Raw genomic sequence first — 23,639 nt, forward strand, 5'->3', positions numbered from 1 at the left:
AGGCCGAGAAACAGCAAGACGGGGCAGAGGCCGTCAGACAGGCAAAGGCTGAACACAAATGGTAGAACTTTAAAGGCCCGTTCCCTTCCCGTGGCCCTCCTACCAGATGGTGGCCAGGGGCACTCGCCCTACTCGCACAGGCGAAGCCCCACATTAAAGCACCAGGACAGCACAGTGGCCAGCTCTGGGCCAGCAGCACGAGACCACAGCCTAGTCCCCGCGCTCTGTCCTCCGGGGGTCATGAGACAGAAGTCCCGTTTGCAGAAACACCCAGATAACTGGAATGTTCACTGCTCAGCGAGTGTCTGACAGCAAAGATGCACATGTACCAGGACAGTGTAACCTACTGCACCTCTGAGCCTCAGAGAAGTGGTCAAGACTGAAGACCCACCTTAAGTATGCTTAAGTCGTCGGTGAACAACGGAGTACATAAATAGTAACTGCCTGTAATCTCTCTCCCACTAAAGAAAACCACTCTCTTCAGTCAGAAACGATTACCACATTCAAAGTGCAGAACTACCAGGATAAATAAGGTACCCTCTCTGCATGCTGCCTGGATCACTGAACCACGTCCCTGCTAACACCAAACCGTGAGATCCTGTGCTACCAAGACCCAAGTCTTGAAGCCTCAATCCAAATCACCCCCAGATAAGTTTCCTCTGGAGGAAAATGCACCAAAATCATACACCAAAAAATGATGAAATCTGAATCACAAATGATATTCTCAGAGTGAGCCATGCAAATTAAATTAGTCAAGGTCTGGGACTTGAAATAAATTAGACCAGACCTGAAATTAAGAAGGTTGAGGCAAAGTAAGAATCTTAATTAAAAAAAAATCACAAAAACGTGGCCTAGAGCAGTGGTTCTCCAACCACAACCGTGCTGTGTGCGAGGGGCAGGACAGGGGCACTCCCAGGAGCGTGTCGGCAGTGGGGGGCCAGACGCAATGGCATCTGCAGGGACGTCTCAACATGCCCACCCGAGAGTCCAACTCACCGCCACTTACAGCTACTGTTTCCACAAGTTTACACACCGTGAGTGACCAGATGGCAGCACGCCTGGGATTCAAATAACGTGAAAAAAAGGATAGCAATTCAGGTGTCCTTTCACTCATCAGCTACAAGGCGGCCTTCTGAGTGGCTCCCCATGAGAATGAACAGCCACAGCCCCCGCACGGAGCCATGGGGGCGCACCCACCTCAGGGATCCACAGCGCACAGCTGACGTGGACCCACTTGGTCCCACTGCGGGTGGGTTTCATGGCGCCACCTTTCTTCGGACACAGCAAACACTTGGGCTGAACCCCAAGGGCACAGGTCCGGCACAGCCAACTGCCCTCTGGGACCTTGAGGATTCCGTAACAGGCCTGTCAAGCCACAGCACATCACCAAGGAAAAGAGACAAAGAAAAAAGAGTTATTTTTTTCCCAGTGTGTCTATTAATTAATTTTAAAATACCTAGAAAGATTTTAACAAAACCACCATCAAAACAGAGCCTCTCCCATGTCCACCCAGCCGCAACCCTCTTCCTTCAGGTGAAGTGCCAGGCAGGCTCACAGCAGCAGTCAGGAGGTGTCTGAGATCTGTGGGTACCACACATTTATTTATTTACCAGAAGGTGGTCCTAAAAAGAACTTAAGGACAAAAAGGTTTGCAAAAACTCTGCTGAACTACTGCAAACACCACCTATACCAAGTTTCTAAAGGTTGGGCAGTAAATCCTCGCTCTCCAGGGCTCAGTGGGGGATTTACTGATGTGGGCAGGATACAAAGTGAGGGAAAAAACAGAGCTTTGAGAGTCTCCCAAAGCTATCACACGGGATGGCAGTGGGAACGAGAGGGGACTACGGAGCAGCGTCATCCCCAGGCCAAGGAGACGCTCCTACCTAGGCCCCAGCACTCCCAAGGGAACACAAGACACGGGAAAATGAGGCATTCTAGACAAAGACAATTTGGCCTCTTTAGCTGGTATTTAAAACAAAGCCTGCTCTGCATAACATGGCAAAATCAGACAGGACAGCAAAAACTGCAGAAATCAAGGCAACTCAAAGTCATCAACATAGTTCAGAGAAAGAAAAGGCAAACATTAAAGAAGTGAAGATGGTACCAGGAGCACACTCAGAGCCTTGTAAAAACACCAAACTGTTCAGAACTTTATCCTCAAATGAACTACAAGCCAGGAAGTGGAGAGACAGAGTAACATAGCTCCAGTCCTCCAGACAGGAAAAACACAGCCGCTATGCAATCTGAATACCAGGACGCAAAATAGGAAACCACAGGATGAGAGCTCAGTGAAGCTAAGTGACACTAAGACTGGCACTCAGGAGCGCTGTGTCGGTGCCATGAATGAGCCAGTGTCAACACAGACTTACTGGAAAAAAAACTTTTTAGTAGAGCTAAATGACACTATTAAGGTTTCAAATCCTAAAAAGGTCTATCCCAGGCATTCTAGAAAATGTCACACGTGAAGAAGTAACTTTTTTTTTAACTGGAAAAGCAAGTCTAAGTAAATTAAAAGATTAAGTAAAGGATGCCTTAAAGACAAGTCATGAAGAATCTCTCAAAAGAAAAAAGGAACCACAAAGAAATCTTGAGGAAAGAGACAGTGCAGTTCGGCTGAAAGAAAGGAGACAGGGCATGGGGGTGTGGTGGGGGGGTCCCGAGCCCCCAGTTCCAGTTCCAACTCCGCCACTACCCATGGCAGCACCCTGAACAGACCGCCCTGACATCAGTTGACTCATTTATAAGACAGGGGTTTAAGTAGTTTTCAAGCAGAACACTTTTTTCCAAATAACATTTTTTTCTCAGGGAAAAAAAAAGTAAAATGGCAGGAAAAAAAAAACACTGAAACAAAAAAGCAACAACAGTAGTCACAACGCTCATGAATTCCCCCATCATCACCAGGAAGCTCCTAGATAATTTGAAAATCCAAAGCTACAAGATGGGCCGAAACATGACTTTATAAGCAAGAGACCGTGGTCTCCTGTCTCGGCAGGATGAGGCGGGGCAAGGCCACAGCCAGCACAGTCGTCAGGCCAAAGGGAAGCCCAGGAAGCGGACGGACGATAAAGACAATGGTATTTAGGAGCTTCACAGAGCCAACTTGATTCTACTTCCCAGGAGGTCACCCAAGCAACTATCCCACACAAGTCTCGGCATCAACGAGTGAATTCAAAGAAAGTACCTCAGGACAGCCTCTAACTAAGAGCATGTGCGAACGCGCACCCCCACAGAAGCACAAATTATTTCATTACTGCCTTAAAAAATAACTGACAGCCATGAAGAGTCAAGACTGAGACTCAAGCTTTTTAAATTACCCGGTGCTCATCCTTACCAAATCCTACTGGTATCGGGAGGACAGGAAGTAACTTCCAAGAAAAGGGGCCCCTTTCCTGCTGTTCAAGGGCTTGGCTTACATACTAACATGTTAGCAAACATTATGTGTTTGTGTCCCCAAAATACATGTTAAAGTTAAGCCCTAACCCTGGTACCTCGAAATGTGACCTTATTTGGAAATAGGGTCACAGCAGATGTGATCAGTTAAGATGAGGTCACACTGGAGTAGCATGAGCCTTCAATCCAGTATGACTGGTGTCTTTACAAGATGACGGTCATGTGTGCAGACGCAGACGCTCAGGGAGGACACCATCTGATGATGGAGCCAGAGACCAGAGTCGTGCAGCTGCAAACCAAGAAACGCCGACAACTGTCAGCAAACCACCAGGAGCTAGAAGAGGAGAGGAAGGATTCCACTGCGGGTTTCAGAGGAAGCACAGCCCTGCCAACACCTTGATTTCAGAGTTCTAGTGTCCAGAGAGCAAGAGAATAAATTTCTGTTACTTTCAGCCATCCAGCCTGCGGCACTTTGTTACAGCAGCCCTAGCAAACTGACACAGCAAACGAACCCCCTTTCCAAGAGTTGTTTTCTCCCAGCATTCTTAATAGCTACACCCAGGTGACAGAGCAGAGCAGAGGGGCTCATATATTCTATAAACCTGACTTCTGTGGACGGGAATAAGAACACTATGTGAAGGAAGAACGAGTTCCACAGAGGATCCTATTCTCCTGGTTGTAAAAGTAGCAAGAAACACTTCAAACACTGTAAGAACCTATTAGAACAGAAGTGTTAGGCACACTTCTTAAACTCCTCCTGCCAGGAGGGACATACCTGGTGCACACAGATGTTGCATTTGTCACAGAACACCATCTCGTTGCCATCCTCACCGTCAGGCGACTGGCAGACGTCGCAGACGACATCCTCGTCATACTCGATCCCCAGCCCTTCCTCGGTCTCTATAGCATGATTCATGTTGTCGTAGCATCGCTGTTCAAACTCCTCCAGCACCCTTTCCATTGTGTATTCATCTAACTCAGGCATTCCTGGACGAAAAATGCCACAAAACCCATTTTAATGAATCTATATGAATAAATATTGTAAGACAATATTCATTTATTTATACTTATAAAAAATTCACAAAGAATAAATAATACTATAAACAAATCTATCCTGAGTGCCTCAAATATTCTCTACTGAGTGCCTCTCAGACCCTTCCAAGAAAGGGTCTGTAAATCAAAAGGCAGGAGGAGCCTTCTCCACAGCAGTTTGCTCCTTACAGTCAGGCACCGGAAGGCTGCAAGCAGAAAAGCCAAAGATAAATCCCAAAAGGGTTCAAGGATCTTAAACACATACACTGTTAGACTGTCATTTCATTACAATATTACTATACTTAACAACTAACATGTAAGCGACTTTAAAACTATGACCACATATTACAGTTTGGGGTTTTTTTTTTCTTCCAAAAAACATTCCTTTTTTGCTGCTTTAAAGTGGTGCTCTGTGAACAGCCTTCACGGTAAACACTCAAATGTTTTTACCTGGTTTATCCCTCCTCACTCTCTGAATTTACTAAGTTGAGACGCATAGTTAATCAGACGCATGAAAGACGCAGGAAACACAAGGAATGTCTGAAGCAAAGGAGACAGCTCCTTGTGAATCAAACAAAATGCATTCTTATGCAAGAATGATCAAAAATAAACTTCAAGCGGTTATCGTGGTTAGAGCTAGTGGGATAAGACTCTTATTTTCCTCCATTTGCAGACGTATGCCAAACTTCCTACAATGAAAATACTCATGCAGAAAGAAAAAAAAATAGGTTGTAAAAAACAGTCAAACATATTTAAGTGGCAAGAAACAATAAAAATGTCATTACAGCCAACAACAACTTTTTAGCATTATCATAAATTTAATTAACACTTCTCAAGTCTTTAAAAACTTGGAGAACACATTAGCGCTGACATTGCAATAAGCCCTCAACACAGATTCCAAAAAGCCACCTATCATTTCAAGCCCTGTTTAATGAGGAGATGGTCTCTGTGCAGCCCCCTACTTTCATCTCAATTCATCTTCCCAGCTTGAAAAAACACCACTGGCTCTGAAAATATCATCCTACGCCCTATAATTTTTACCATTAAAATGACCAAAAAAGCCAAAGGAAACACCTTGAAGCGTGTGTTCAATTTATATCACACACGTGCGCCCTTTACCCTGCCAAAACCCTCACCACTACCAGCAGTCTGCCGTGGTCGCCCAGCACTGCCCAGCAAAGCCATCCACAGAGCTCTCTGGTGTCCCTGGCTGGCTGTCCCTCCGCCTTAACACAGGACACCCAGTCAGTCAAGTGCGGGTCTTTACAAAGCAGAACTTCATCATCTATGAAGCTGGAATATAGTACTCAGTTCCAAGAGAGCTCTGAAAACTTCTGGCCACTCTGTAAAGCAACCTCATCCCAGCCTAACGTTCTGGACCCTAATACCTAAAAGCAAGGACTTTGAGGAAGGAAATCTACTTTGTTCAAGTATCTGAGTAACAGTCCACATCATCACTCCCAGAGTGGCAGCCCAACACGAGCAGCTCTCACACGCCAGGCTTAGAAATCTGTACAAAACACAGTCTTAATCCTTCAGAGCTTTGAAATCGGCTGCATAACACTGCATAAATATTTCCCGAGTGCTAGACTGCACACAAGTAGCCCATGCCACCACTTCCCAACCTTGACCTACAGCACAGATGCTCACTAACCCTCTCAGTCTCTCACAGGGAACCGAAGCTTGACCTCCTAGACTCGCCATCACCACACCTGAGGCAACCCTGAGCTATCAGCAGTGGTGTGTGAGACAAGTGCCATCCTGGTCTTGTCAGCAGGAGATGCAGGCAGACGAGGTGCAGGAGCCCCGAGCTGTATGTACACAAAAATGACCAACTTACAGAAGAGAGGTCACGACAGGTAGGACGCTCAGCCAAGGCAGGGCTTCCCCAAAGGAAAGTCAGGACAGAGATCAATGGGTAAGAGGAAAAAGCACTTGTGTGTGGAGAAGGACTTAGGGAGAATCACTGAGGTGGAAACACAACCATGTGTTTGGAATATGGTGAGCTTGGATGGAGTGGAGTTTACTGTGAAAAAACAGCCACAGCTGAAGATCTGAATAGCACTGCAGAATTTTTTTTTTTTGAGGGAAAAACAAAAAACCCCACCGGAGCAGGAAATCGTGTGGACCAGACCTTCTGTGGCCTTGGGGAAGCACTTCATGTCTCTGGACTGTTCCCTTCAGGTAAGTAAGTGGGGGGAGGGGTGGAAATCGGGGCAGGGACTGCAGACCCTGCTCCACACACGCACAGAATTCATCCCTCATCAATCCCACCACTCTCGTCCACGAGCCACACACAGACTCGGCGTCCGTCTCAACACACCTGCCACAGCCGGACAAGCGCACGTCCAACAAAGAGCCCATGACTCGTAGACTAACAGGCTGTGATGGAGCTGGCGTTGCCAGGCGGTGAGGAGTCTCCACTCTCACCTGCAGGCTTAACAGACTTCTCTACTCATCGTTCGTTAACAAACCACAGCCCACGGGCTCTCTCACCCATCTCCTTAAACTCCTCATTGGTCAGTTCCAGCCACGCAGCGTCCATGTCATTGAGATCGTAACGGCACACACTGTCGGCCAGCGTCCGGATATCCACATAGCCCAGCTCTGGAGGCTCGGAGCCCGAAGAGATGATGTATTTCTTGGGCCTGATGAACATGAGGGACTTCTCTTCAGACACAACCCTAGTTAACAAGAAAACAGGGCAGCCAGGTTACCCTTCTGCCACACGAAAAGAAGTTTGTCAGAAGGCCCCAAGTTAGCTTCCCCTCCAACCCCCAAACTCCAGGTCATTGCCAGGTTGAGACTAAACACCCTAACGTCACTGCTAATAAAATGATATAGGAGTCATTTCAGTCCCCAAAATGGAAACAGTTTCAAGTAAAAACACTGCAGAAGTCTCCAAAACCAGCTTCTCCTACGAGGCTTCCTGTAATGCCCCTGCCCTGCCACCATCTATAGCAGCAGTTGCTGGCCTGCTGGCAACACCAAAGCACTGACTCCCTAAGTGTCAAGGGATAAATCACTGTCCACCCCTGCTGGAGGCCACCAACACCTGGGTTCTCAGTAACACTGAGGAAGCGAGAGCAGCCACACAGGCAGCGCACGCACAGAACGCTGGGGAACCGAGGGGAGAAATCCACTGCCTCTGGTTCTAAAACTCAGGCCTTGACCATTACTGACCAGCCTGAGAATCAGAGTCCTCGCCAAGTGGGAGATACTCCCAACACATACTGGGGACCCCATGATGGGAACACAAGTCCCCTCCACTCTTATACTCCACCCTCGTCCCCAGCCTGTGAACAGCTGGAGAAGTGCTGTCCACCACACCCCACTCAGAAGAATGACAGCACACCGAGAAGGTCAAATCGCTGCCAACTGGGAATGAGAGGCCTCTTCCTGAGAGCAAAGATGGCCTCGGGAGCCCCACAGAGCCTCACAGCCCCTCCAGGTCTCTGTGTGTCAGCAGGTTGCATTAACACCCAGTTGTCCAGTTTGTCAAACTACCTCCATCACCCTGATCATTACCAGAATGATTTCATCTACATGACACGGAGATGGGGAAACTCAAGTTATCTCTCCTGCTCAACCAAGATCAGGGTTTCAGCTGAAACCTTCCATGAGCTGTGTTAACGTTTACTTCTCTTGTACTGGGCCCCTAACTCCTGGACAGGAATCACCAGTGCTGAACAGTTGATGCTGCAAACTCTAAGGCAAACAGACGGTGTTTATCCTGCAGAGCCCAGGGAGACGCTCCATCCACTCCACAGGCTGGCGTCTGGCCTATGGAGGCATCGGAGTGGTCACGTAAGCCTGCGTGTTTGTGTGGACACAACACGTTTTGTCACAGAGATCCCAACACAGTAATCAGATCTGATCATCCCAAGTGCCTGAGGGACAGATACCACTCGGGTGAGGACCGAGGGTTCAATTCAGCCCACACTCGACAATGGTGCAAGAGTCCATTTCGCAAAGCAGGCAGCTGACTGACTACGCAGCAGGAGGAGAGGCACGCAGGGCTCTCTTCCAGGAGGAGCCTCCAGGCCATGGGGACAAATCAGCCTAGCTTCATGCTGAGGCAGGTCATCAAGGATCCAACCCTCCACACTTTTAAGGGGAAAAGTGGTTTGGAAGTAAATCCAGAGAAATCCCCACGAACAACTGGGCAAGTCCACCCAAGGAGAACTTATCAAATGTACTCCTCCTCTGAGCTCCACCTCGATGCGGCCCTAGCCTGGCAGGCTGCTCACACCCGTCCTCCCCAAGGGGGAGTCGGCCATGGTGGGGCCCAGTAAGGCCAGACGCCTCTCTCCAGCAGAGTTACTCCCAGAGGAAAAGAGGAAGCAGCTGTGCAAACATCCAAATGTTCCCTGTTCCCCGCCGGCCACTCACTTCCCAGGAAGTCCTAGAATCTACCTTCCTCTCTTAAGAGAGAGCAGCACATTCCCAAGATGGATGCAATGTTGTTCAGAGGCCCAGGGCCCTCCAAACCACTCCCTACAGACCCGAGGTGTGTTTCTAATGCATTTCCCCTTACCCCGGAGGCCCCACTGCCCACTCGACACTGCTCCTCTCAGACACCTGGCTGTCAGGACAGAGAGGAATGGCAAGGGGAGACGCAGTGCTCCTCTCCCGGGGCACGTCTACCTGGCCACGGGCTGAGGGATGGTCCCAGGGCTCACTGGCACCTGGACCCCCTTCTCCCACTCCTGTCTCCAGGGATCTGCCAGTACATAATACTCATCCGGGTTCAGCTGGTAGGAGTCGTGCAACTTCATGGCGGTGATCAGGTCTGTCCTAAACACCTGGAAAGGGAGAGAAAGGATCGCTGACACTGGATGTTTGCATTCTTATTCAGAGCACTGGCAGCTGCGGGGTAACCATGGAGCTGCCACGAAACAGGGTCACTGTTTCAACAGAGAACCAGTCTGACCTATTATAGGAAACCCCTTGGCCTGCTGTACCCGGGGCCTCTCTCAGGCTTGGGGTAGTGGCAGCTCACCCTGTCCTCACTCCCTCACCAGCTCTGAGAGATGAGAGTGTCTGCACCAGCTACAGCAACAAAGGAACCTTGCTGTCCTCCCCTGAAAAACTCTAAGAACTCCCAATTCACCGAACAGGCTGCTGGAAACATGCGCCTGAAAATCCCTGGAGGGAAGTATCTCACTCAGGGGTGCCATTTTGGTAAATGTTTAAGAAATAAAACTTCACCAACCATGTAACAACTCCAAGCCAAACCCAGAGCCACAGGGCTGCCTCTTTCACACTCAAGACTGCCGCCACCCGGCCCCTGCCCACCAAAGCACTAGGGCTTACAGCAAGGGGTCTGGGGAGGGCAGGTCCTGGTTGGTCAGTGCCAGGCGGAAGTACAGGCCAGAAAAATGTGGGAGAGAAGCAATGACAAGCCAGTGGAATCAAGGCAGAAAATGGGCTTATAAAAAGTGTATTCGTTCGCACACCTTCTCCTGGCACAACTTCTACAATGGAAGTGGCATTTGCAGAGAAAGGAGCAGAAGGAAAGAGGGAAGGAGAGAGAGAGAAAGAATCAAGCAAGCTACTAGCCTCTCCTCCCCCTGCCAAAAACAGACCCACAAGACTCCAAAGTACCCCCCTGCCAAGAGGGGACCTCAATCCCTCAGTGCAGGTCGGGGGACCACGTCCTCCTGAGGGGGCCGCAAGCAGCAGCAGCACAGCTCTGCCTCCCTGCTGGGGCCCTGTCCTCAGTCCACTCAGGTCTCAGGACCTCACGAGGAAGCTCTGGCCCTGGCGTGAGCACTGGCCCAAAGTTGTATTTGGCACGACATGTGCCTGCATCTGAAAGCTACACTCTCTGTTTACACAAGTCACAATGCTGAACTCTCTCTTCTTGGGACAGGGAGTTCCTTCTTGTGCTGCTAAGCACAGTTCACATTATATGCCTGCTATTAGGTCCATATTTGTTTTTCCTGGTGGCTTTTCAGGCTGGTGATCACTTTAATAAACTTCACCATAATAAAGCCTGAGGCAGTATCTAAATAAAAAGGCCATTTCTTCAGACTGCCATTCTGGACCAGACTTTTCCCTAATATGCTGCTCCTTGTTTCTAAAATCCCAGTAACAAGTGAGAACCTGGCTGTGCACCTTCCACAAAAGCACAAGTAAGATCGAGTCCCCAGAACAGGTGCTGGGGCCCAGGTGCACATGAACCTTGTCAGCCCGCCTTCCCCACCCCCAAAGAGAAAAGTCCTTCAAATAAAGCCACAGGTTTACATATTCAGGTGGCAAACCAGTCAAAAACACTTTCCAACTTAGTCTGATAAAAAGAAGTGAGGGAGTCTGCCAAAGAAGGAAAATCAAACTGAGGTGACAAGAGGAAAAAAGGCAGCCCACTGTTCCCGCACTCAAGGAACTCGGATACGATGGTCAAGGATGGACACAGATGCCCCAAACGGACGTGAACTCCCGCGTCCCCAGCAGAGCTCCACGTTAGCACCTTAAGTGGAAAGCAATGTCAACTCAAGAGAAATTTTACAAAAAGCCTGGAACAAAACCCAAGTTGGGGAGCAGGCTGGCCCTCAGTGCCAGCACCAGAAGGGGCTCTCACCACACCCGGGAGGCAGTGGTGCTGGTCACCCAGGCACCAGCTTCCTATTAGAGCCCCGGTACCCCTGCCCTGAAATAAAAGGCACACAGTGTGAACATCAGAAAGGTACTGAGGGGGCTGTGGAGGTAGCACGAGCAGCAGAGTCACTGTGAGACCAAAGAGAGGGAAGACGGCACTGCAGGTGCAAAAGGACAAAGGCCTGGAATAAATCAAGGCAATGAAGCGGCCGCCCTGTCATGAACACCTAATCTGACGTTTACGTGCCCCCTGGGACGGTTTTCCACAGTTCTGAAGCACGCATCCTACTTCCTCATGGAGGAAGTTATTTCACAACCACATAACCCCTACCTTCCTCAACACAGAGCCCCCAGCATCCCTCTCACAGTCGGAGGAGATGCAGCTCCTTGGGGACGGCGGCCACCTCAGAAGTCACTGCACCAAGAGGCAGCACAAAACCAAGGGGCTGAACTAAAGACTCTCTATTCTGAGCATAACCTGCTCACCTGAAAACTGTGATAAACTAAAATGCCTTTTCTTCAATCATTTAAATCCTCAGAGTCCAGCCCAAGGCTTTCAGAGAAAAGAGATCTCAGGACTGGTAAGGCCCCTGATAAACGAAAGCCAACAAAGACATGCACCTACAGCTTTACAGAGACAGGTAATGGGTAGGTAGACAGACAGACAGACAGACAGACAGACAGACACAAACGGGAGGGCACAGGGAAACCTAAGAAGAGAAACAGATGGGGGAAGAGCCTTAAGCATAATCCCCAAAACAAAACTCCCAGAATTACGTTGGCTTTTGCCAAATAAGCCACAAATTCATAGCTAAAACTAACTTGAGGCTGGCAGTGACTGGCAGCAGCCGGACACACTGATCTCCTGGCCAGAGGGAAAGTTGTTGGGAGCCAGCAAAGATGGAACAGAAAAGGAAACAAAGAATAAAATTAATAATAACAACTAACATTTACTGAGCACATTTCACCTGCTTTGTATGCATTAACCTCTGTGTATTAACCCACTTAATCCTCACAAGAATCCTATGAGGTAAACACCTGTGTTACCCCATCTTACAGATTTGGAAACTGAGACACCGAGAGGTTAAATAACTCGCCCAAGAATGCACAGACATCAATACCAATCAACCAGGTGCGTGTGTCAACCATACGCTCACACACACGAGTACGACAGTCACATCAGCATTCGGGAAATACCTCTGAAGGCTTCCGGTCTTCATGTCTGGAGCATGAACTTCTCCTGTGCTGAGATCGGGAATTCTGTGACCACGTAGTTGACAGGCCTAAAGAAACAAATATCCGAACAGGAACAATGAAAAACTGAACAATTAAGAACACACAAATCAGTGTTTACAGGGGTCTTTTTTTTTTTTTTAAGCCAAACTGAGCAAGGCTCCCCTCAGCGCCACTCCAGGAGACAGTCAATGCTCTGCCGGCGCTCTCCTCCCCCAGAGCTCCTCCACCCCCATTACTCACTCACACACTCACTCCCCAAAGCAGGCCAACAAGACCCTCTGTGTGGCTGTGCTCAGGGCTCCTGTGTCACAGAACAGCTCACGGGAGGGGAGAGGCCTTTCAAGAACACCACACAGGTGGAACCTCTGTCCCTAAGCCTGCACTTGAGGCTCCAAGTCTCACACTGGTAAATATAAATTCAGAAACTTTCTTGAATTTCCAGTAACCTTTCTAAACGCGAAGATCATTATGCTAAATCCTAAAAGCCATCCCCCAAAACATAAGAAAAAAAGTTTTGACTCTGCAAAAAAAAAAAAATTTAGCATTTCCTGGAACAGGGAAGTTCAGATCTGCTGTACACTAGCTGCTACAGCCAAATCACCTTCAAAACTGCGTACTCCTCTCTTTCCCCAGAAAAAGCCTGTCAGTCTTTTCTGAGCTCTGAAGATAAGGTATTCTTATCCCTGGTCACACGGCCCCTCTCCCACCAGGCCACGGAAACTGGAAGCCCTACCAGGACACCTTTGTCTCCTAACTGCCACCAAGTCTGAGCCTGAGCTCCTCTCAGGCCTAAGGCCCCTCTGCAGCACAGCCTCCATCCTGCTTTCCTGGTGTCCCCACTCTGTGGGCCCTGTCTTCCAGGTGCCCCCCCGCCCCGGCAGTGCTCATCCAAGCCTACAGTCCTACTCAACACGCCCACGCCCAGGAGACTGCCAAACCTGTGTGACCTGCATTCCCTCGCTATCCTCCCACCCAAGCACTAGGTCCATGTTCACTCTCAGATCAGACATCAGCCAAGCCCACAGTGTTCCTGAGATGGGTCAGAGTTCAGCACCACAGTAACTGGGCTCAACATCTTACCCAAACCCATTCTTCTACTCCTACTTTGAGGAATTATCACCACCACTCCCACTTAAAGTCAGTAATCTTAAGAGTTATCCTAGACTCTCCTGACTCAGGACACATCCAATCAATGCCCAAGTCACATCAGTTCAACTGCCCAAAACCTCAGAATCCTGGTCTTCTCTGTTTGTGGGTGCTGGACCACCATCAGAGATCTGAAACAGCTCTCACAACCACCTGCAGGGTGTCTAACTTCCTAACGACGTGCCTCCACCTTGATTACAACTGTACCATTTCCCAGAAATTAACAACCCCTCCCCGACCCCAGAAAGCTAAGACCTGAGGGAACCTCTACCGTACCAGTAAAATCACCTGTCACTCAAACAAGAAACTCTTATCTCTACAGATTCCAGAAACAAGGGACACAGAATCAAAACATCCTTAAGACCTTGGGGGCATTAAGAAATAGACTCTGCACATAAGCCTATCATCAGATTTGCAATGACAGAGACTAAAGGGGATTGCCACGCTCCCCTGACGGGAGAGGTCGGAACTACCCTCGAAGACCAGTTCTGAGGCCCGATACTGGGTCAACTGACTGCTGTCAGGCCAGCAGAACTAGATTTCCTACTAGTGGCCCTACTGCACTACTCAGTAATATTTTCAAAACTTCTTCTTTAAAAAATAATCCTAAGTATCTTTCTTTAGACTCCAAATGAACAAGAAATCTTCACTCCCACACTGCAAGAAATATTCTGGGCACACTGGGGTGATTCCGACTTGCAGGAAGTTTTAAATCTGGTCACCACTGGAGAAAGAAAGACAGAAGCCAAGCTAGGAACCCAGAGAGGAAGGCAGCTGGGCAGCTTGTGTGTTTAACAGGCCCCTCTGCCACCCTCTGGTCCTGCAGGCCACCCCCAGCCAGCCCGCAGGCTGAAAGCAGAGATGGGAAGAGCACAGGCAACTCGGGGTGGGACTGCCCAAGCGCTGGGGGCGGGGAAGGAGACACAGGGCAGAAGAGGGATGGCCCCCTCACTTGGAATTACCATGTAAAGGGTTGTTAAGTGACAAGGAATGAAACAGAAAAACTTTAAATTCATTCCACGGCTATAATTCAAAAACTAACATGGTGGGGAGGGGAGGTGAGTGCTTACAGTTAAATACTCTCAAAGTTAAAGCAGAAGCAACAGATTTGTTCATTCTCAAAGTTCTGTGGCCCTCTTGCCTCTTCCTGGGGATCTGTCAGGATCCCTCCAGGGTAGCTTTCAAGGTTCCCAGGAAGTTTCAGCTTTGCTGGCACAGAACAAACCAAGTAATGGCAATCACTTAGAAACTTTTCCTAGTACTGCTTTTATATTCTTGAAAAATGTTGTCTGCTTTTAAAAACAGATATTCAAAAATGCTATAAATTTGGTATCTGATAGTATTACCCAAGAGAAACTCTGGCCCACCCAGAAATAGTCTGTTCCTCTTCCTTTTCATTTGCCTAATGCAAGAGGAGGAAGAGAAAAATAAAACTTACACTGCAGAAAGGGAAAGGCTGGAAGGAAAACTAAGTTTAAATTACCACTGACACAAGGAATGTCCTTAGCTTATTTATAAAAGACAAAAACCAGAAACCATGCAAACACCCACTACCAGACTGAATGAATGAACAAATCATGGCATAACCACAAGGGACTACTACCCAGCAATAAAAAGGAACGTGCCGGTGATACATGCAACATGGATGTACGTGGGAGTAATTATGTGGCATTAAAGAAGCCAGATGAAAAGAATACGAACTGTATTATTCCGTTTATATGAAACTCCAGAAAATATAAGCTAATCTGTAGTGACAGAAAGTAGATCAGAGGTTGACTGAGGAAAGCAGGAGGGGAAGGATTATCTTGAGTTATATGATTTCATGGGTGTAAATGTGTCAAAACGTATCAAAGCGTACACTTTAAATGTGTGCAGAAAATACCTGGTGACTTTCTATCACCCATTAACAGTGAAGGAAAACAAAATGCTCCATTTTACTTCACACAGGTGGCTGGTACGAAGCCTGCACTTCGCTGCTCAACAGCGAGAAGCGGGATCCTCCACGCCCCACACAGGTACCTACTGGTGATCCCCTCCTTCTAACTCACTGTACTATTCAGAGCACACAGCGTACCTAAGTCAGCACTGTGCCCACAGCAGATTCTCAATTTTTTTTTCAAGTTTTTAAATGGAAAAAAATATAGTGTCATTGTTCGGGACAGACAGTCATGCTCAACGAGAACCATCACTGTTACTCAAGCACTGCAGGTGGCAGGTACCAAAGACACACCCCTGTTTTAACTACTAGAAGATATGCTATTGATCTTAAGGAAAATGAGGTCCTGGCAAACAGAGACAGCGTGGTGGGGCCGCTGTTTCCTGACAGGAACGCACTCCCCTGACAGAGCACCCACAGCGAGCCCACGGGAGACTCAGAGCACCTGCCTTGACGTTCCTCACCACTTCTCCTCCCTCAGCCACATTCTCTCCGGGTACTTCCCAGATGGCCATCAAGCTCCCAGAACACAATCCCAAGCAAAAATGGCCCACACTCCATTTTAATTTAAAAATGCTATGGGTTTTTTTGGAAGTATGCTGGGTGAAGAAAAAGAATTAAACCAGAAATGAGAGTATTTCGAACACCAAAAGGACCGGGAGGCAGTGATTCACACTGTGGTATAACACTGGCCACTTCTTAGCTCTTAAAAACCACGTGCTAAGATTATGCTGAGTTGGTGCTGCATTTTGTTTTTTTTTCAGAGTCCTAACATTTAATGACAAGCTAAATTAAGAATATGGCAAGTAACATTTTGTTTGTTGCTTTCAGGAGAGGAGTTGGCAACTCTAAAAACTTGGTAATATCTAAAAAGTACTGTATTACCCACACACAAGATATTACCTAAAGTTAAGTCTACTCTAGTGACAAGTGTGACTTTTAGCTTCTTGACATGTACGCTGTTTCAGTATCAACAATTAATCTATATTAAACACTGAAAAGAATTAATGGAATAAACCCTTGTTTTGTTTCACTGTCCCCAGTTTCCATTAAAACAAATTTGGGAGCAATAATAAGTCATAAAAGGCTCACAGATCAGAGCACTATGAGCATGGATCTTGTGCATGCACTGCATTCTGAACCCTGCTTCCTGGTCCTATTATGCATTTACCTCGAATACGCCTTTGAAATATTAAAAATAGTCACGCAGTCTTGCCCTAGATCTAAAATAAGGAAAAACCTCAAGAGTACATCTAATGCATATTGCACACACCTCCCATTTGACAGTTCGTGTATGTGTAGCCTCCCAGGTTGTCCCGCACATGAAAGGTTCAGAAATTAGAATGAAGGGCAGCCTGGGTGGGTGCTCACACCACCACAAAATGCAAAACTACGAAAGAGCCTAACCACTGATCAAATAGCATATCTCCTGTGTCTCACATCCTGTTTCTAAATGCTAAATACTACCCTTGTGTCTCTAGGAGTGTTAAATCAGCTTAGCACAGTAAGAGGCTTAGGACCAGCAAGCATGGAGCCCAGCAGGCCAACCCCATCACCATAACAGTGCAAGGCGAGGCCAGCCTTGTGCAAGCAAAGCGGTACTAAGCAAAGTCCTAGCTAAAAGAAAGCAAATTGAATGTAGTTCCCAGCTACTTGCTTTAACTGCATGATAAATGTATGACCTAATCGCACACCACTGCTATTTCCAGCATGGTCTGATCCCACATCTCCCGCCGCCCAGCCCGCCCTTCCATCCCAGCATGGCTTATTGGCTCCATGGTCCAAACTCACTTCCGTCTTTCAAAAAACAAAGTTTAATGGGTACATTCAGAGAACTGGCCCAGGAATGTTCCAACATATTTAAATACACTTGGCCTTCAACCAACTGACACAAACGTTTCACAGTAACCCAGCCCTTCTGTTGAGTCCAAGTCTAGGGCCACAGAGACTAGCTGGTGGACCAGACCGTCCGTGCTGTGTTAGCAGCTCCTCAAGCCCAAGATGATGCTCTTCCACTGTCAAGAACAAGCCACACGTCAGGTTTGGAAAGGGGCAAAGCCATCTCCGCGTGCCTTGAGGCAACATGGGCACAGCACACATTCTGCAGTACTTGAGACAAAACTCTCATTTCAAGAATCCCTACACAAGATGTCCTTGGTGTCCTAAGATGCAACTGATGGAGGGAAGGGAGCAAATTAAAGGTATAGTCAAACAGAAATAGAAACGGAAGCAGACTTAACTTTTATGCAAAAGGGAAACCACCAAGAAACCTCAGAAGACTTGCCGTGAAAGGAACCAAGAACAGCCAGTCAAACGTAAACAAAATGACAAGTTATTGAAAAATGTAAGAGAACCCATTAAATGCATGAGACATAAAAGGTCCAAAGCAGAAAGTATGCTTCATCCACTAAAAATCTTGGTCTTTCTTTTCTGTTTATCCGTCAGCTGGAGAGAACCCAGAAAAACAAAAGTCCTCACATAATTTCATGTTCATCGACCAGCATTACTAAGTGTGAAATTCGTAGGCCTGAATTCTACTCAGCCCTTTTCTGCACCTTTGTTATCACAAGTGTGGAGCAGAACCTGGCTAGATAACTAGAGAAGACAGAAGTGTTTCAGGGTCAGCAGAAACTGGGAGACCAGGGAGGGCCCCCACAAGTCCCTGTTCCAGGCCTCCAACCACACCCTAGGCCTTCCCACAGGGAGGTCAGCACAGCCCTGAAATTTAGAACATTAGGCAGGTGAAAACAATCCCCAGGCCCAATTCCAACACGCGCCTGTGGAAGCGTCCCCACACCAACAACCAACTGTCAGACACCAGCAGGGTGTCCAAGAATTCAATTCCATTCTGACACCATCTACCCAGAGACAGAACTCGATTCCACAGGATCAGCACCACAAGACTGCCCTTCACTTCAGACACCAGCTGCCAACCCCAGGTTGTTACCTGTGCTTCGGACTGACTGGCTATAAATCAGAGGTTCCCATGACCCCTTCCTTCCTTGGGTTCAATTAATTTGTTAGAGTGGCTCAAAGAACTCAGAGAAACATGTTACTTACCAGATCACCAGTGTATTATAAAGGGATATTAAAAGGATATGAATCAACAGCCAGATGAAGAAGAAATACATTAAGACAAGGCATGGGGAAGGGTCAAGGAGCTTCCCTGCCCTCTCAGAGAGCACCACTCTCCCCAAATCTCCATGTTCACCAACCGGGTAGCTTCCTGAACCCTGCCTTTTTGGGTTTTTATGGAGGCTTCGTTACACAGGCATGATGGATTAAATCACTGGCCGTTGATGACTGGTGCAACCTCCAGCCCCTTTCCCCTCCCCACAAGCTAGGGCTTTGGAAATACCAAAAATAGCTGGTGGACCCCACTGTCATGTTTGCCGAAAACCCTAGTTCGCCAAAACTCTGAAGGACAGAAGACCATGGACTGGGAAGCAGGAAATACAGTGCTTGTTCCCCAGGTCACACCCTGGCACAATGTGTAACTTCAGAGACTGGCTAGGCCACTCAGTGCCAGGAGCCCAGCAATTACAGACACAGCCTGCAAACACCCCAACATACTTCATCCAACAGCCAAGGCCAGCCCTCCAGGGCACCTATGACTGCAGCTGGATGAGGGTTTGCACCGGCATGGAAAACGCCCGTCCATCCCCAACTGTAAACACCACACTGGCATTCCCCCTGGATCAGGCCACAAATCAAAGCAAAGAGCTCCAGTCCAGGAGGCCAGGCAGGCCCAGCCATGGTACTGGGGCCCTAAGCTGACGTCTACAGCTGCCTCTCCTCCATTTGGATGTGCTCTGCTTTGGGCTGGGAGCTGCTGCCAAACTTCTGTTGGGGCTGCAGGCTGGAAAGGCTGGACAGTGGCCACTGCACAGACCCAGCCCTTCTTACAAGCAGGGCTACAGGTACCTGGCTGAGGGCAGGCTCAGCTCTGCGGAATGAGCAGGGGCAGAAGGCACCCCACACACACCACCAAAGGCCCACACAAGAGGATATACGCCCATGCAAACTAGCAGGCTGGTGGCAGAAGCCTACACTGTGAAACAGCTGCCCTCAGAGAGGGTGGAAAGGGTGTGCCATGGTGTGGATACGGGCATATGTTTACAAAGCTTGGCATTCCGGGGCTTCTCAATGAGAGCCGCTTGTTACTGCAAGCATCATCCACTATGACTAAACCATTAGGCCTGGACAGACAGCACAGCCGTACAGTACCACCACACGCTTTAACCGAAGCAACTGTGTGACACAAGGCCAGCCTGCCTGCCTTCTACTAGCAGGTATCTAACGGACTACTGGTCCTACTAGTGTAGCCCAGGGTAGAACAAAACCCAGCCTGGTCTTCTTACGATAACCCTCCAGGACCCTTTAAATATTCGCCTCAGTCCTCTATCCCTGCCTTCAGGGAGGCCAGCATAGACATAAGTATATTAGGAGGAGGCAGAAAATGCATGTTTAGATAAAACATCTGGTCATCTAGGGCTGTTGTGGCCTGAATTGTGTACATCCCCCTCTAAAATTCACATATTGAAGCCTAACCCCCAGTACTTCTGAATGCGATTATATTTGAAGATAAGGCCTTTAAATGAGTGATTCAGGTTAAATGAAGTCATTAGGGTCTCCCTAGGGTCCTTACAGAAAGACATTTAGACGCAGAGACACCAGGGATGCACATGCTCAGAGGAAAGACCCTGTGAGGGCACAGGGAGAAGGCAGCCGTCTGCAAGCCAAGGACAGAGGCCTCAGGAGAAAGCAAACCTACTGGCACCTTGATCTTGGACTTCCAGCCTCCAGAACTGGGAGATAAGAAGTAAGCATCTGTTGCTGAAGTACCCCCCCAGTCTGTGGTATTTGTCATGGCAGCCCAAGAAGACGAATCCAAGGCCCTGTGGGACTACCAGGAGCCTCTAAACAGCCAGAAGGACTGGACTGGGCAGGTGTCTGGAACTGCATCATCCAATATGGTAGTCACTAGCCACATGGCTTTTTAAATTTTAATTTTAATTAAATTAAATTTTAAAACTCAGTTCCTTAGTTACATCAGATCATTTCCCTCCTATTGGGCAGCTCCAGTCCGGAGAGAACATTCCAAGAGAACCATTTCTAACTCAGATTTCCCAAGGTGGAAGTGAGGTAGTGCTGAGAGCCAAAAGAGTGAGCAAGCACAGACCTGCTGCTCAACCAAAAATGTATGAAAATGGGACTCTTCCCCTTTTACTGGACACTGGTAGTATGCAGAAGTAACTCATAACCCTTCTGATTAATTCTGAACCTAAAAAGTGAGCTTTTAACTGCTGTAGGACAAAACTGTGTACTCTGAGCAAGCAGCAAGCATTTACTGAGTGCTTATGACCCCTGAGGACACTTGATAGGCACTACAGAGTGCAGGGGAGAAATACCTAAGCACGTTTTTGCCTCAAGGAGTAAAAAGCCTAAGTAAATATTAGAGAAAACAGGTAATGAGGACTGTGAAAACGACCAGCGCTAAGAAATTCAGAAGGCGCCCCCGAAGGCAGCAGGGCCCCTCAGTCCCCTCCCTGAGATGGAAGGGGAGCCCCATCTCTGGAGCTCCTACTCATCTCTCCTTCCCTCACCCAGTTCACTCCTTTGTGCCAAACATCAGCTCCCGCTGTCTGTCCCAAAAGACCCATTCATTAAACTTCTCAGTCCCAGCCCTCCCTCCATCTGGTCACAGCTCACTTCCACGTACCTCCAAACTCCCATCACCCTCCCATCCACCAATTCTAGTTCACTGCTTCATGCTTGTATCCAAAGCTCCAATCAGGATTTGATTCCTTCTGTGTCTGAGTTTTTCTGTTTTTAATGGTTCCGGTGGCTGTCAAATGTGGCTGCCCACAACAGCAAAGCCTTGCTTTCTAATTTGCCACTTTTAACCTGCCAAAAACTTGGGAGACCAGAAAAACAACCCTGTTTGCCTAAACTAAGGCTTCAGGACCTGCCCAACTTTCCCTGGCCCTCCTTTCCTCTGAATTTGTGCCTAGACATATACATCTCCACAGTGCTTCAAAAAGGCATCTCTGACTGTCCTGATGACTTTACATCAGGCTGGGTTTTACACATGTCAAAGACAGAGTTCCTTGAAAGCAGCCCCAATACCTTTCCCATCATTCAGTAGAGCAAGCAATCTTTCAAGGTTTGCCAAATTCGATCTGTAATATGAAACGTAAGCAAATGGGCAGGAGCTCAGGCACTGTGCTAGGTACAAAATTTCCTTGTTATCCAAAGGGAGCTCTTCCCCGGGTAGTCTGTTAGCTTCAATACACAGACGCTGTGTGACATTTATTTTGACTGCCTGGAAGCCAACTAACTTCTGGTTCTCAGAAGCACTGTGAAAATATGAGGATGCCAGAGCTGAGATGCAGACAGTAGCAGTATTAATACAGTCATGTTCAAATCAGTGAAGAGCACTGATTCGTGCCCTCCTAAAAACCTGTACTTAATATTTTCACATCACACTAGGCAGCCTTCAGTCGCCCTTTGTTTCAGGTTAGACTAGTTAATAATTAAGTGGCTTCGATTAAGTTCCCTTTTCATAAAAAGCAACTGTGAAGTACTGTAAATGATGTTTAGGAAAAAGAGACACACCAGTGACTCTTGAAACTGGATTGTTCATCTCTGGATAACAAACAGGAAGCCCGAGGAATGCCCACCCGCAGTCAACCTTACCCGGAAAGATCTGGTTGCAGACCTGCAGTATCACACTCAGACAGATGTGTTTCTCAGCTGTAGCTCTTCTCTGACCTGCCTGATATGCAGAGGTCCTCAGCTCTTTAAAACATTACATTAAAAAATCATGTTTTTACACTGACCCAAACCCTGGTAGGCTCCAAGAACAACAAAGCAGGACTTACTGCCATTGTCGTCAGAATCCTCACTGCTGCTGGGAAGGCGACCTCGTTTCATGATCTCCCCGGGAAACAGCAGGCAGCCTGCAAAGCAATGAGACAGCACTTAACCCAAGATGATAATACACAATCATCAAGTTGTGCTTCAGAAGGCAGCCCAGGATTTACAGCATACAAAAGCAAACAATCGGCTTTAAGTAGCATTTGAATTGTAAATAGTAAAAAGACCAGATACATAATTAGGTGCACTCATTAACAGAACAGGTTGAAAAGGAGGGGGAGGGGCAGAGAAGTCACTTATCAGCAGGTCTCCCAAAGGTGCCAGGCTTCTCTCCCGTTCCTGTGACATTATCACTACAACTAGTCCAGGAGTCTCTAGCTGACTGGCAGCAAACACTGCAGGAAGAAAACCCATGGCAATGAGCACAGTGCTTCCTCACTACAGACAGATTCATATTTTTCACGTGTATATGGGGACTGGGGATGGGGTTGTGCCTGAATGTGTGAATATTTACACTGCTCTGGGCATGATCATGCTTTTCGGGCAAATTTTGCTAAAAGATTCCTACAAATTGAATACCTAGAGTTCTAGGAACAAAACAAATGGGGCACTGGGAATGCAAATGCCTCCCCTCGTCATCTCCAACCTGTCAGCAATTCAAAGCTGGAAAAGGAAGGGACCACAGATATCATATGGTTCTGATCCAGACCCCTCTCCTTTACTGACTAGGACCTTTGGGCAAGTCACTACCTAAACCTTTTTCTGGCTTCAGTTTCCTAGTCACATTGTGAACAGGAAACGCCTGATTCTAAATCTAATTTCACTACACTTCACCCCAACCCTTCCAGCATTACAATGTGGTGTGTTTCCAGGAACGTGGCACACAGAACAGTGTGGAGAAAAATATGGAGAACCACTGTACTAGAGTAAGACAGAAACTTCTAGAACTGTCCTAGAACAAGTCAGAATTTAAAAACCCAAAGTTCCATTCTAAATGGACCTGTAAAAGAGGAAGTTAGAAAAAGAAAGCTTATCGCACAATGTAGTCTGTTCCCACCGACAAAATAGACCTATGATTCATTCAAATATTCAGGCCCCTAATCTTTAATTTCAATATTTTATATTTTCTTTCTAAGACACAGGTAGCTAGTGGTAATGGGCTACCTGTTTCCTTAACTTATCCAGTTAGGTTTGCAGATTTTTACCAGTTGATTCTTCAAAAGCCATTAAAAGAATTTCCAAGAGGAAGCCAGGACGTGAGTACTAGGGTTTCACACTGTGAAGCAGGATCACAGTCCTAAAGCCCACCCATCCCCTTTCCTGCAGAGCCCCATTCCACTGTAATTCTAACACCCAGGGCTCGCCTGGGGCAGGTCCACCCCAGAAAGACTTCCACAGCGACAAACCCCTGGGGCCCACT

The 23,639-nt window shown here is 47.7% G+C and overlaps 1 protein-coding gene across 8 annotated transcripts in view; it reads right to left on the reverse strand.

Moving 5' to 3' along the window:
- JADE1 (jade family PHD finger 1) overlaps window positions 1–23,639 on the reverse strand; it is a 55,445-nt gene that overhangs the window by 16,538 nt on the left and 15,268 nt on the right. For all 8 annotated transcript variants that reach the window (XM_072937546.1, XM_072937561.1, XM_015246087.3 and 5 more), the window contains exons 2-7: window positions 22,225–22,302; window positions 12,220–12,305; window positions 9,070–9,227; window positions 6,919–7,106; window positions 4,166–4,377; window positions 1,198–1,365 (exon numbers count right to left, since the gene is read on the reverse strand). In XM_072937546.1, coding sequence (XP_072793647.1) covers window positions 1,198–1,365; window positions 4,166–4,377; window positions 6,919–7,106; window positions 9,070–9,227; window positions 12,220–12,305; window positions 22,225–22,276 — 864 coding nt within the window. In that variant the 5' untranslated portion in view covers window positions 22,277–22,302. The remainder of the gene's footprint in view (window positions 1–1,197; window positions 1,366–4,165; window positions 4,378–6,918; window positions 7,107–9,069; window positions 9,228–12,219; window positions 12,306–22,224; window positions 22,303–23,639) is intronic.

The sequence above is a fragment of the Vicugna pacos genome, chromosome 2 (genome assembly GCF_048564905.1).
Source record: "Vicugna pacos chromosome 2, VicPac4, whole genome shotgun sequence".
Lineage (NCBI taxonomy): Eukaryota > Metazoa > Chordata > Mammalia > Artiodactyla > Camelidae > Vicugna > Vicugna pacos.